General features: G+C 41.0%; 2 protein-coding genes across 2 annotated transcripts; both read left to right on the forward strand.

The window, feature by feature from the left end:
• Positions 1–319: 319 nt before the first annotated feature.
• LOC123133070 (putative F-box/kelch-repeat protein At3g17280) lies at positions 320–1,986 on the forward strand. Its single transcript, XM_044552607.1, has 2 exons — positions 320–523; positions 740–1,986. Exon 2 carries the CDS (start codon positions 826–828, stop codon positions 1,639–1,641), a length of 816 nt encoding a protein of 271 aa, XP_044408542.1. The 5' UTR covers positions 320–523; positions 740–825; the 3' UTR covers positions 1,642–1,986.
• A 2,618-nt stretch (positions 1,987–4,604) lies between these two features.
• On the forward strand, positions 4,605–7,186 carry LOC123133071 (uncharacterized). The gene is made up of 2 exons (XM_044552609.1): positions 4,605–5,515; positions 5,642–7,186. Exon 2 carries the CDS (start codon positions 5,702–5,704, stop codon positions 6,893–6,895), a length of 1,194 nt encoding a protein of 397 aa, XP_044408544.1. The 5' UTR covers positions 4,605–5,515; positions 5,642–5,701; the 3' UTR covers positions 6,896–7,186.
• The last annotated feature ends 6,649 nt before the right edge of the window (positions 7,187–13,835 follow it).

Raw genomic sequence — 13,835 nt, forward strand, 5'->3', positions numbered from 1 at the left:
AAGTTCCTCACTAATGGTGATCATTATCTGCAGTTTGGTTAGCTTTGGCCTGCTTTCCCTTTGCCTTTCCCTGCTTTCCCTTTTCATTTGACTTTGCCCCGTACCAGCCTACCACCACGTTACGAGTTCTTAAATCTGTTCCTAATATGCGTACCACCACCGTCGAACAAATTCTTAAATCTGTTCTTCCAACTACGCGTACAACCACCTTCCAAGAAGTTCTCAAATCTGCTTTTCCTACTACGCGTACCACCATCTCCCAGGAAGTTCTTAAATCTGTTCTTCCTACTACGCGTATACCACCACCTTGAAATTTGTTCTTCCTACTACGTGCACCTCCCCCTATCAGGAAAGCCACTACACTCTACCTTCACCTTCTGCTTCAGGTGCTCCCTCATCGAGGAGCACACCAGTCACTCCTCGCCTACCCATCCATACCGCTTACCTGCACTTGGGTACGCCTTGGTCCAGCTTCCCTAGTGAACTGAGTGGCCAGCTGCAGGTGCTGCATCGATTAGTTAAGGTACGTAATTTCGTTCCTTGCACCCTTTGCTTAGTCAAGCGGATGGAGGTTCTTACTTACTACATAGATTCACTTACTAAAATTAACCTCAACCAGCGACATCAAATGCATTGTCTTTCTTCCTAAGTTGCATGTGTACTTCTCAAATGTCTATTTATCTTTTTCTTCCCCTTATAAATTTGATTTGTTTGATCATATTATAGAATTCCATTACAGGTCTCTTTCTTTCCAAATTCAAAGAAAGTTGTTTCTGATATTACCACTTCAGACACTTCCAGTGAACTACTACTGCCATAATAGAAATGGACCATACAGATGTCAGTGTGCTACCTGATGATCTAGTTGTGGAAATCCTCTCCCGGCTGCCGCTCAAGTCTTTTTGCCGCTTCAAATGTGTCTGCAAACCCTGGCTTGCCTTCTCCTCTGATCCAAACTACCGCAAGAAGTTGCCAAAAATCCCCACTGGTATTTTCTGCCAGTACCAAGACTTCGATAAGAAGGCTACCAAGCTTCTTAGCCAGCCCCGAAACGTTGAGAAAATTGATGGATCACTTAGTTTCTTGCCACACCATCTGCAACTGGAGCTTATGGATTGCTGCAATGGCCTAGTGCTCTGCATGCATAGGAGCATGGATTGGAGCAGGCGTACAATTACTTGCCACTTCATTGTGTGCAACCCAGCAACACAAGAGTGGACGAGGCTTCCTGATACTCGTCCTTACCAAGAACACGATGTTTGTGAAGCTATGTTGGCTTTCAACCCTTCATGTTCCTCACAGTTCTACGTCTTCAACTTTAGATGGAATCCTTTATCTTCATTCTTTAGTGGACTTGAGGTGTTTTCGTCTGACCTTTCAACATGGCTCGTATATGATGCATGGTGGAATTCCGGGATACGCACTATTATTGGCTACCCACACTTGTTCATAGATGGTTCATTGTATCTGTTTAGTCTGCGGCAGAACTCAGTGGAGAGGATCCTGGTACTGAACGGCTTTGAGGCAATGAGTTCTCGCATACCGCCTAATCGTAGAACTATTAAGTTGCCTCGTGACCATTCTGTTGAGCCTCCGAATGGCCTTCCTGTTGGTATGTACACCCGCGGTCGAAATTGGTAGCAATTGTTGGAAAACCAAGCTGGAGATAAGCCGTATGCCTTCATTTTGGCGAGTAATAGTGCTGGAAGGAATCAGGCCTAGTCTAGGAATGATGCATGTTACAAAGGTCTTCTATATTTTTCTTTTGTTCCCGTTGTGCTATTTTGTAAGGGTCTAAAGTCTAAACTAACACTGTCTGAATGCTGAAAACTCCCTGATTTCAGTGTATTGTGTCATCCAATTCCCTGGTGCTCTGTTTCTCAAGGCGCACGTGATAACGTTGTAAAAATAGAACAAGCTTGTTATGCATGTTTCTAGTTCACCAAGCTATGGATGTTCGTTCAAAGGAAGAATGGATACCTTTTATCTTGTAGTGTTGTTTCTGCAAGTGCAAAATACTTGTCTTATGTTGTCAGACTGTCCGTTGCCATCATGCTAGCCCATGACCCTTTTTTATTCACTTGTCTCATAGTTGTGGACAAGGTACTGACTAATTCCTATCCATGTTTTACTTATCGACGTACCATTAATCCAGCGCGGTATGCTCCAGTTGTGCTTTCCAGGCTTGTCGCACATATCTTAACATGCATGCGCGCAGAGAATGGGTGCTGGTCCTAGGCTGGGATATGCAGCCCATCGAGCCTTTTCATATGATGAGTTTGTAGGACACTGTGTCAGTGACATGTAATATATGTACTCCCTCCGTTCCTAAATATAAATTTTTTTTAAGATTTCAATGCGGACTACATACGAAGCAAAATGAGTGAATCTACATTCTAAAATATGTCTATATACATCCGCGTATGTAGTCTTTATTAAAATCTCTAAAAAGACTTATATTTAGGAACAGAGGGAGTACAATTGTTGTTTATCTTGTTCTGTCTAGAAAAGAAGATAAAAGAATGGAATACCAACGGCGTCAATTATGTATCACACCTTTCAGTTATATCTCTACTAACAGTTTCTTAATGTCGGTGGTGACGACAGCGGACGTGATGACTGCGGCGGGTTAGCTGCAACGTGAGGACGGAGGAGGAGACGGGGAAGGCAAGGCATGCTAATCTCCTCTCCTTCTAACACTGTAACAATCTCCGTTTATGTGCAAACAGACCACATTCACCTGTAGTCCTGGAGTTGTCAAAACATAAATCCCGAGTCTCAAGTCCTGGAATATCATCTTTTTTTTGGTCGATCTGCTCTTTGGTTTATGCCCACTTGGTCCGTAAAGAAGTGCATCTTGCAGATGTTGGCCAACATTACATATTTTATATTAAGAGCCATAGTTTGTAGTGATGTACAACTAATGACACTAGCACATATGACATGTTAAGAAGCGTAGTCTGTAGTGCCACTACTAGGAAAAGGGCTATAGATGATATGGACACTAATGGCGCATCAGACATGTGGTGCGCCACTATATATACTAATGGCGCACCATGTGTTAGTGCGACATTAGTGTCCAAATACTAATGGCGCACCACATTTACGGTGCGGCACTAGTAACAATTTCTTTTCGAAACTAGTAATGGTGCACCAGGGATAGTACGCCATTACTAGTTAAACTAGTAATGGCGCACCACATCCACGGTGCGCCACTAGTAAATTTTTTTCAAATTTTTTTCAAAACTAGTAATGGCGCACCACATCCACGGTGCGCCGCTAGTAAATTTTTTTCATTTTTTTATAAATTTTTTTATTTTTTTTAAAACTAGTAATGGCGCACCGTGTGTGTGGTGTACCATTACTAGTTACTAACTTGGCCCAAAAATTCCACTGAATGCACCCCCCTGGACCGCCTTTTCAGTTTTAAAAAAATAAAAGAAAATGATGGAAATGTCAAAAAAATAAAAGAAAATAAGTTTCCCATGTAATATGTGGTCTGGTTGTTGGGAAAATTTACAAATATGAATTTCGACTTTATTTGCAAAATCTCTCTGGAATTTGTAAAATGGGCATAACTTTTGCATACAAACTCGGATTAAAAAGTTTTTTATATGAAAAATCATCTACTCGAAAAGTTACGGGGCTTTCAAGATCTAGAGGCAAAAAAATTCAAACTTACTAGTGATGCACCGTTTGCTAGGTGCGCCACTAGTAAGAGAAAAAAATTGCTTTCTAATTTTTTTTTTCAAAAAAAATGACCGGGAAGTTTGAAATATTTTTCAAAATTTCATCATACTCATGAACATGAACAAAGTCCTAGACATCAACAAGGTTTAATAGGATTGATATGATAGATATATCAACAAGTGCCTGTTAAGTGAGGTGGTGCTGGGGTTGGATAGAACTGCGAAGTTAAGCGTGCTCGGGCTGAAGTAGTGTGAGCATGGGTGACCTTCTGGAAATTTTGACCACTTAGTTCGATTTGACTTGAGATTAAGCATATTGACCCGAGATTAAGCCATAGTGACCCGAGATGAAGAAAAAAAATTGAATTTTTTTTGAATAAATATTTAAAAAAAATTGTTAGTAATGGCGAACTTCTATGTGGTGCGTCATTACTAAGTCAGATAGTAATGACGCACCATGGGCTATACTAATGACGCACTGCCTGGTGCGCCATTAGTATCTGGTATACTAATGGTGCACCTGTGATGCGCCATTAGTAAAAAAATTCTAATGGCGTGGTGCTAGTGGGGCACCTGTAGTGCGCCATTAGTAGGCAAAATAGGTGCGCCACTAGCAGGCCTTTTCCTAGTAGTCCAACATAGACTAATTAACTTGTCTGGCCCTACACAATCTTCTGTTGTTGCTGCCTTTAATAATTCTTGCCAAGTTAATTTTCACTAGAGGGTCAGAAGTAGGGATCCGGCTTGCCTGCTCCCGCTCCATGCTCCCATCCATGCTCCCACCTCATCCTACGGCTGTCTTTTTTCTTTTTTTCTTTCTATCTAATCATCTCCCCCCCCCCCCCAGATTTTAAGGAGTGGGGCCGGACCTTATTTTATTTCAATCAAATCAAGCCACGTATGCGGGAGCACGGATGGGCGCACAAGCAGGGAGCAGGCAAGTCTCGTCCCAGAAGTAGGCTCCTTAGCTAGCGAACAGGTGAGGGGTTTGGTTCAGATATAAAAGTTAATCCAAATGTCGCCGCAAGTAAAATGGTAGTGAAAAGCTGCAGACCCTCATATTGTTCTGCATGAACGTTGTTAAGGGGAAGAAGCCATTGACAACAGGATATAGTGGGAACCAACTGACTTAAGATTGGCATTATAATAACTGACGAAAGTGAAGTTCCTCGCCGTCATTATCTGCAGTCTGGTTGCCATTGTCTGTGCTCTGCTTTCCCTTTGCCTTGCTTTCCCTTTCAATTTGCCTTTGTCTTTGCCTTAAACCTACCAGCCAGCCAGCTTCCAAGAAGTCTTTAAATCCGTTCTTCCTACTACACGCTACGTGCACAACCACCTTCCAAGAAGTTCTTAATTTATTCTTCCTACTACGCATACCACCACCTTCCGAGAAGTTCTTAAATCTGTTCTTATTATGCGTATCACCACCATCCAAGTTCTTAAATATGTTATTCCTACTACGCCTACCTCACCAACCAGCGCAACCGCGGCTCTCTCCTTTCACATTTTGCTTCTGCTGCTCCTCTATTGCAGAGCACACCCACCATTCCTCTCTCCCCAAGGTTCTCGTTCTACTCTACACAACCCTACCTCTTTACCTCCACTTGAGTACCCTCTGTTCTGACTACCCTAGTGACTAAGGCCTTGGTCGGATCCCCTCCGCTCCCCAACTGCAGCTCCCGGAGCGGAGGGAGCGCCAGCACAATCGCGCGGAGCGGCTCGAACCCAGCTCCTCGCGTGGAGCGGAGTTGGGAGTCTGGAGAGCTTCCGAACAGGCTATAAGTGGCCACCTGCTCCTGCTGCATCGATTTGGTTCTGCAGTTAAGGTAGGTAATTTTGTTCATCCTTGCACCATTTTGGTTGGTCAAGCTCTATCAGCGGCGTCGCCGTATGTCTACCTTTTCTCACCTGAAATTCCATTTGTTTGATCAACTGATTGGACTCCACTGCAGGTTTGTTGCTGATATTATCAGTTTGGACTTCGAGTGAACTACTAGTACCATAATAGGGGGATGGAACCTATGGTTGTCGGTACACTACCTGATAATCTGGTGGTTGAAATCCTCTCTCGGCTGCCGTTCAAGTCTTTTTGCCGCTTCAAATGTGTCTGCAAGTCCTGGCTTGCCTTCTCATCAAATCCAAACTACCATGAGAACCTGCCGAAAATTCCCACTGGCCTTTTCGGCCAATACCAAGACCTTAATAAGAAGGCTACCAAGCTTATTGGCCAGCCCCGAAAGGTGGAGCAAATTGATGGAGCACTTAGTTTCTTGCCACAGTACCCACAACTGGAGCTTGTGGATTGCTGCAATGGCCTAGTCCTCTGCATGCGTAGGAGCATGGATTGGAGCAACCGTAAAATTATCTACCACTTCATTGTGTGCAACCCCGCAACACAAGAGTGGACGAAGTTACCTGATACCCGTCCTTACCAAGAACATGGTATTTGCCAAGCTATGTTGGTTTTCAACCCATCATGTTCCCGACAGTTCTATGTCCTCAACTTTAAACGGGATCCTTCAACTTCGTTCTTGAGCGGGCTCGAGGTGTTTTCATCCAACCTTTCCACATGGCTTGTGCATGATGCATGGTGGAATTCTGGGATGCCCACTGTTATTGGATACCGACACTTGTTCATAGATGGTTCACTTTATCTGTTTAGTCTGCGGAGGAATTCAAGGAGGATCTTGGTGTTGAACGGCTTTGAGGCGATGAGTTCCTGCATACCGCCTAATCGTCGGACTATCAAGTTGCCAAATGACCCTTCTGTTGAGTCTCCGAATGGCCTTTCCGTTGGTACGTACACTCAAGGTTTCTTTGGACACTCTCTAGGGGCCTTGCACTTTGCATTGCCAGATGTGGATGGGCGTGCGATCCGGATTTGGAGCCTCGATGTTTCCGGGCCATATAAGTGGAGTATGAAGCATCGTCTTAGTATCAGAGATGCGTTTGGAAGAGACGACCTTTCTCACTATGACTCCACTCAACAGTGTCGAAATTGTGCTTACAGGATTGGAGCCCTCGACTTGGAGAGTGACGTCATGTTCCTCTTTGCCGGGGAAAACAAGCTTCGTTCATACGCCATCAGCACTGGGAAATTTCATGAGCTCGGTGACATTGAACAAGATCATGAGCATAGCTATGGCAAGTTCTTTTATTATATTGCATGCTACTTGAAGCTTCCAGCATCCGTGCCTTTTCCTTAGCTATTTTTGTCGAAAACGAAGGGACTTGGAACGTAGCAGTTGAAGTTACTAGCATTTGTTGGGAAACCAAGCTGGAGATGATTTGTGTGTCTTCAGTTCGGCAAGTAATACTATTGTTGTATGAAAGGAAGGAAGCTGGCCTAGTCTAGTAGATGGTGTTAAGAAGGCCTTTTTGTTGAAGGACTTTTTGTATCTTCATTTTGCTTCCATTTGGTTAATTTGTAAGGGTCTAATCAAACACTCTGAGTTCTGAAATATCTCTAGTTTTCTTGTAATGTGCCGTCCATGTCTGTTGCTGTAAGATTAGAAGAAAAAATTGTCGTGTCAGTTAACCAAGTTATTGGTGTTTGTGCTTGCTGCTAAACCTGCTATGTTTGGGCTGAAACTGTAGTTTCAGTTCGGTTGAGCAACCATCGTCAGACCGATTTTGCTTCCTCTACAGTTTGTATTAGTGTTCAGTCATGTAAATGAGTAATAAATGGACGCGCTACAGCAGCAGCAAGAAATGGAAATGGTCTGCTTTGCTTCCTGTACAGCAGCGGCTAAACTAGACACGCATTAGACACCGTACAGCAGCAGCTACACACTGGACAAACACTTGGTTTCAAACTTTGGGTTCCAACAGGGTGTGGATTGGTTTGGCTTCAAAATACCTACAGTATGGATTGGTTTGGATTATAGCTTTTTGGCCTGGTTTAGTTTGGATTACAAACTATTCCCAGGTTTACTTGCTGCAAATAAAGAAGCGACGGAGCGCAAGGGAAACTGCAGGAACCAACTGCGAGACTCGCTCGTGTCGCCTCCCTTCTTCCCCGCCGCCGCCGGAGGAGGCCGGCGAGCGAAGCTCACCCGGCGGACGGCGGGCTCTCCTCCTCTCTCCGCGAGGGGATCTCTGGCCGAGGTGCGATGGCGACCCTGAGCGCCCAGCGTGGAGGCAGAGTTGGCACGTTCGGGCGGCGGCCCGATGGGATTCCGGTGGCGGCTAGGCCACCACGGCTGCGGGGCAACGTGGGGCCTGCCATTGCGGCTGGCGGCAGTGGATCTAGAGTTTCCCACCCCAGATCGGTTCTCCTTCGTCATCACGCGGACCCCTGGTTCGGTGACCTTGGGCATGGCGGTGGTGGTCATCTCCTTCATCGGGGGTGGTTCGCCAGAAGGCTAGGTGGTCGGATCTCAGATCCGTCATTAGTCCCGGTTGCGAGTTGGGGAAACGTAGTTGCAAGGGAAACATAATTTTTTTTGGCTTTTTTTTCTTCATGGGTTTCCTCGGTTCTTTTTTCTTACTTTGGTGTTTCACCATTTTATTCCGGTTTTTACTAATTTTTTTCTTTCTTCTTGGTTTTTCTTCATTCCTTTCTTTGTTTTTATTGTTTTTTTCTATTTTATTTACTTTATTTTTCTTTCAAATACATGTGGGTGAACATATTTTTGAATCCGTGCCAAATATTTGCCATACACCGTAAGATGGAATTTTGCCAAGACATGAGATAATAGCTTCTAACTGATGCCATTGTACCTGGATTTTTTTTCTTTCAAATGAAATGATTGAATGAAAATGTCACAATAATTTTTTGTTAATGTTCCGTGTAATTCAAAAAAATGGTAAAATATTCGTTTACATGATTACAAGGATTTCTTTACGTCGTAAAATATTTTTTAACAATGTAATATTCCTTTTCAAAAAACAAGTAAACATTTTTAAATGTTATATACATATTTTAATGGTATAAATGTTTTCTAAAAATTGGACGAACATAGTTTCACATTGCATGAACATTTCTAAATTTGTGATGAACATTTAAAACAAGTTATAAGTAACAATATTTTATTTCTAAAATGTAAAAAATATGACACCTGTAATATCCATGTGACGAACCCACGTGGCTACTGAGCTGGCCCACTATCCGCTCCCTGTAGGCGCGAGCTAATGTCTCCCATAAAGCGAGCTAATGTCTCGCATAAAGCCGAATGTAGCCAAGCCTATTGAATGGCCCTGATGATGGTGTCTTGAGAAGCCTGCTAGGCAGAAGAATCATATTTGCCGCATAGGACGACAAATAGCTAATAAACACATCCCCCCTCATGCGCGGTACTGGGCCGGCCCACTCCACTGTTTTTGTACTTTTTCCACCTTGTTTGGGAACATTACTGACACCCCTCCTAAACCGGTTTATTTTTATGTTTCTTTATTTTGTTCCAAATATTTTTTGTTGGTTTTGTTGGTTTTTGTTTTCTTTATTTGTTTTCATTTTTCATTGCACTTCATATTATCCAAATTTGTGAATACTTTTTTTTCAATTCTTGAGCGTTTTTGAAATGGCAAATGTTTGAATTCGTAAAGATATTTTGATTTTGCAAACCATTTTTTAGGTCAAAATTTTATTTCATTCCCGATTTCTCTTTGAATTTGCAAACATATTTTGAATTCATTACAAAAATATACTATATATGAGATTCATGGAGACCAAGCTTCAAACTTTGACTACGAAGCTTGTGCTCTTTCTCATTGGTGGTATCGTTCTTGTACAGGTGTTAGCCCGTGATGCAGTAGAGCATCCCATCGCCGTCGACCTAGACACACGTAGGGTCGTCGTAGAGTGAACTGTAGATTATCATGGCTATAGTCCATCATGCTTGCTTTTTATTTTGTAAATGATAAATCCCGAATGTTTCAAAATTTATCGAAGTCCATTTGTTTTGACATTTGATTTTTCAAATTTCATATCTTGTGAACGAAATGTCCATACTAAGTTATGTTTTCATATTCGTGTTTCTCCTGGTCAGCGCTTTCAAATAAGCTACATTTTTGATAAATTATAATGATTTTTTAGAAAATATGTTAAGTTTCAACTGTTAAAACTTGGTACAAGCAACTGGTAAAAACATGTATTTTGTGCAATAAAAGATTGCTTCAAATTTTATCTCTAAAGCTTGGTATAAGGAAGCGATAAAATTGGTATACTTTGCAGATCATTTGGCAATCGAGCGGACGAACTGGGCTTGCCAAGTGCGTGCCCTGGGAAGGATGGATTACTGGAGGTTGTATCATTGGGCAGTAGGGCTAGAATGCCTGACATGACATCCTTGTAAGAAATTTACAATATATTTCAGATCCATGTTATAAAATACAACAAAAAGGAGTGTTGGCCCTATTTCTCCTAGGCAACGCTATGCGTCAGCCAGCAGATCCTTTTAAAACTTTGTTGACATCATTTTATTTCTTTATGGCAAAAAGCATAACCATGTTGGGTCTGGAGGTGAAATTTCTTTCTCTCCATATTCTCATGATCTTCAAAATTCAGTTTCTCCAAGACATAACGTCTTGCATGATAGGGGATGCACTAGTCAAATTGTAAAAACGGAAGTTACACTTTCATGAAGATCATTGGACATTATAAACTTGATTCTTTGTAATAGTTTGAGATATGATGATAGTAATATGTGAGTTATGTTGGTTAGTAATTATGCTTTAGTAAGAATATTAGTGTTAAGGTTTGTGATTTCTTATGCAAGCACGAAAGTCAATAGTTCTGCAATGAAATTATATCCTACTTGTGGTGCATTATTTGGTGTTAATTATGTTTAATGCTCCTCTATGAGAATTTTTGTTTCTTGGTTGGTTGTTTCTCAATCTTTTTGCTAGCCTTTCCTTGTGCTAAGTAGGAATACTACTTGTGCATCCAAAATCCTTAAACCCAGTTTTGCCATATGAGTCCACCATACCTACCTATTATACGGTACTTCCGTGCCGTTCCAAATAAATTTATATGTGCCAACTCTAATTTTCAAAATAATTTTCCTCTTTGTGTGTTCGTACCGCTCATGAAGCAGTAGGGTCTAACTTTTTCATACACATTGCACTTATTTGGTATATACAAAGAATATTTTTTATACACGTTTAACATTTTTCAAATACATGATTAATATTTTTACAAATACATGTTTTCCAATTTTTTTAATACATGTTCATTTTTCAAATACCTTATTAACTCTTTTTCTTTCAAATATATATTTTTAACATATATTTGAATTCATGTTAAATATTTGCCATAAACAGTAAGATGGAATTTTGCCAAGACAAGAGATAATAGCTTCTAAGTAATGCCGTTGCACCCGGATTTTCTCTCTCTTTCAAATGGATGATCGAACGAAAATGTCACAATCGATTTTTGTTCAAGTTTGAAACATTTTTTTAATTACACAGATTTCTTTACATCATAAATTATTTTTTAACAATGTAATATTCATTTTTCTAAATGAGTAAACATTTATAAATGTTACATACATATTTTCAATGGTACAAATATTTTCTAAAAAAATGGACGATCATATTTTCGCATTGCTTGAACATTTCTAAATGTGTGAGGAACACATAAAATAAGTTATTATTAAAATACTTTTATTTCTAAAATTTTAAAAAACATGACACCTGCATAACACCCATGTGAAGAACCCACGTGGCTACTGTGCAAGGTAATGTCTCGCATAAAGCCAAATGTAGCCACGCCTATTGAATGGTGTCGTGAGGAGCCTGCTAGGCAGAAGAATAATATTTACCGCGTAGGTCGACAAATAGCTCATAAGCACGTACCACCTCATGCGCGGTACTGGGCCGGCCCACTCCACTGTTTCTGTATTTTTCCCACCTTGTTTTGGAATGTTTCTGAAACAACACAAAAACCAGTTTATTTTTATGATTCTTTGTTTTGTATTTTCAAAACTTTTTTGTCGGTTTTCTCTGTTTTTCGTTTTCTTTATTTATTTTTTCGTTTTCCTTTTTCATTGCACTCCATATTATCCAATTTCATGAAGACAATTTTTCAATTCTTGAGCATTTTTAAAATGGAAAATGTTTTCGAATTCATGAAGATATTTTGAATTTGCAACCCATTTTTTAGGTCCCCATTTATTTAATTCATGATTTATCTTTGAATTTGCAAACATATTTTGAATTATTTAACATTTTTTTGAAATTTACAATTATATTCTAATAGACGGTCTTTTTTTCGTATTCACGTGCATATTTCAATATGTTAACATTTTCTGAAATCTAAAAAAATCAATTCTCCAACATATTTTGAATTTGTGAACTTTTCTTGAATTTGCAAAGTTTTATGGAATTTGCAAACAACCTATTGAATTCTGGAATATTTTTAAAAATCACAAGCATATTTTGAATACATGAACTTTGTTTCAATTTTTGAACATTTTGAAAATATCAATCGTTTTTCAATTCGCCATCAATTTTTGAGTGCACCAAACATTTTTAAATCTTTGGTTTTTTTAATTCATGAACAACCTTTTGAATTCGTGAAATTATGAAATTATGACGATTTTTTAATTTGTGCACATTTTTTAAATTTGTGAACATTTTTTTAATTCATGAACATTCTTTGAATTTGCGTACAACTTTCTGAATTCATGAACACTTTTAAATTCCATGAACAGCTTTTAAAATTCACAAACATTTTTCAATATCATGAAGATTTTGTCAAAATCGGGAACATTTTTGCAGTTCATGACTTTTTTGAATTCGTAAACATTTTTTTGTAGTGAAGATTTTTTTTGGAATAAGAATTTTTTTTCCCATTTGCTAATATTTCAAAATTCCAAGAAATATTTTTGAATGTTTAATCGTTTTCTAAAATTCATGTACGACCTTCTTTATTTTGCTGAATGTTGCCTAGCAATAGCCATCCGTTCGTGCAACTTCTTTTTCAAATGAACCGTCATGCAAATGAACAAGATAAACAAGCAGATGAAGTAATGGGCTGATCCAAGAATCATCGAGGAGAGCGCACGTTGAGCTGCGCATTTGCTCCCCTCCCCAAATCATCATGTATGGATTAGGAGCTCCCTGCTAGACCCCTCTTTGGGAAAAAGAGTGTAACAAGCACATAGCCTTGTAAAGGTTATGTGGACTCAGCTCTCACACCCTGCATGGATTTGGGCTAGCCCCACACGAGTCCGAGTGTGCTTTGGGGCCCGTCACGAGTGGAAATATATATGGGAGGGGGCTACGGTGGGGAGGTGACAAGAAGCAAAGCCAAGAGAGAGGACTGGATTCGATTTGAATTTCTAGGGTTTTCTCTTTCAAGACTCCGGGCTATCGGATCTGACCTGCGGGCGCGTTCGGATGTCCCCATATCCGCCGCCACCCATATTGGGTTGGGTTTGAGGGGTATGGTACAACCCGAATGGTTTGTAAAGCCCGAGAACCCAAATGGTTCGTAAGTAGACGGCCTTGGCCCACGCAGCAACGGCTCGACCGCTGCTTTGGCAGAAATATATAAGGCTGGCAGGAGGTTGGGATGGGGCTAGAGTCAGAAGCCAAGATTGGATTCGTTTTCGATTTCTAGGGTTTGCTCATCCCCATCCCCTCGCCGCCGCCGTCCGTCGCCTTCCCCACCTCCGATCGAAATTTGCGATTTTTTGATTGATTTCCGAACGGAAGACATGATCCCCAACTCCGTCGACACCTTCCTCTGATCTGACCCGTCTCCCCTAGAAAAAAACCCAGCCCCAGATTCACGATACTATGGTGCGCCGCCGCCCGTCCTCCTGCATGCTGAAATTGGTTAGCGGGGGCTAGCTATTTAGATATAGAAGATGACCTACAACCAGGGATGCAAGCGGGCATCCCGCATAAGCCCGGCAAAACAGGAATTTAGTTCAAACATGAACTATAGCTGAACCAGAAGGATTATAACTAAGTCGATCTACTTTGAGTACGAAGCGTGGCCGGTCGGGCGCCGCTCTGCGTCCCTACCTACAACCGACGCCCGAAGCGCTAAATAGAAAATGCCCAGATTTTTTTTTTGTTTGAAGGGGAAATGCCCAGATTTTACGCAGCTTCTTTCAGAAATCCACAGCCCAACCAAATACGCAGCTACGGCCCGGCCCGTCACGCGAGCACGCGAAAATATATAAGGCAGGAGGC

Source organism: Triticum aestivum, chromosome 6B (genome assembly GCF_018294505.1).
Source record: "Triticum aestivum cultivar Chinese Spring chromosome 6B, IWGSC CS RefSeq v2.1, whole genome shotgun sequence".
NCBI classification, from domain to species: domain Eukaryota; kingdom Viridiplantae; phylum Streptophyta; class Magnoliopsida; order Poales; family Poaceae; genus Triticum; species Triticum aestivum.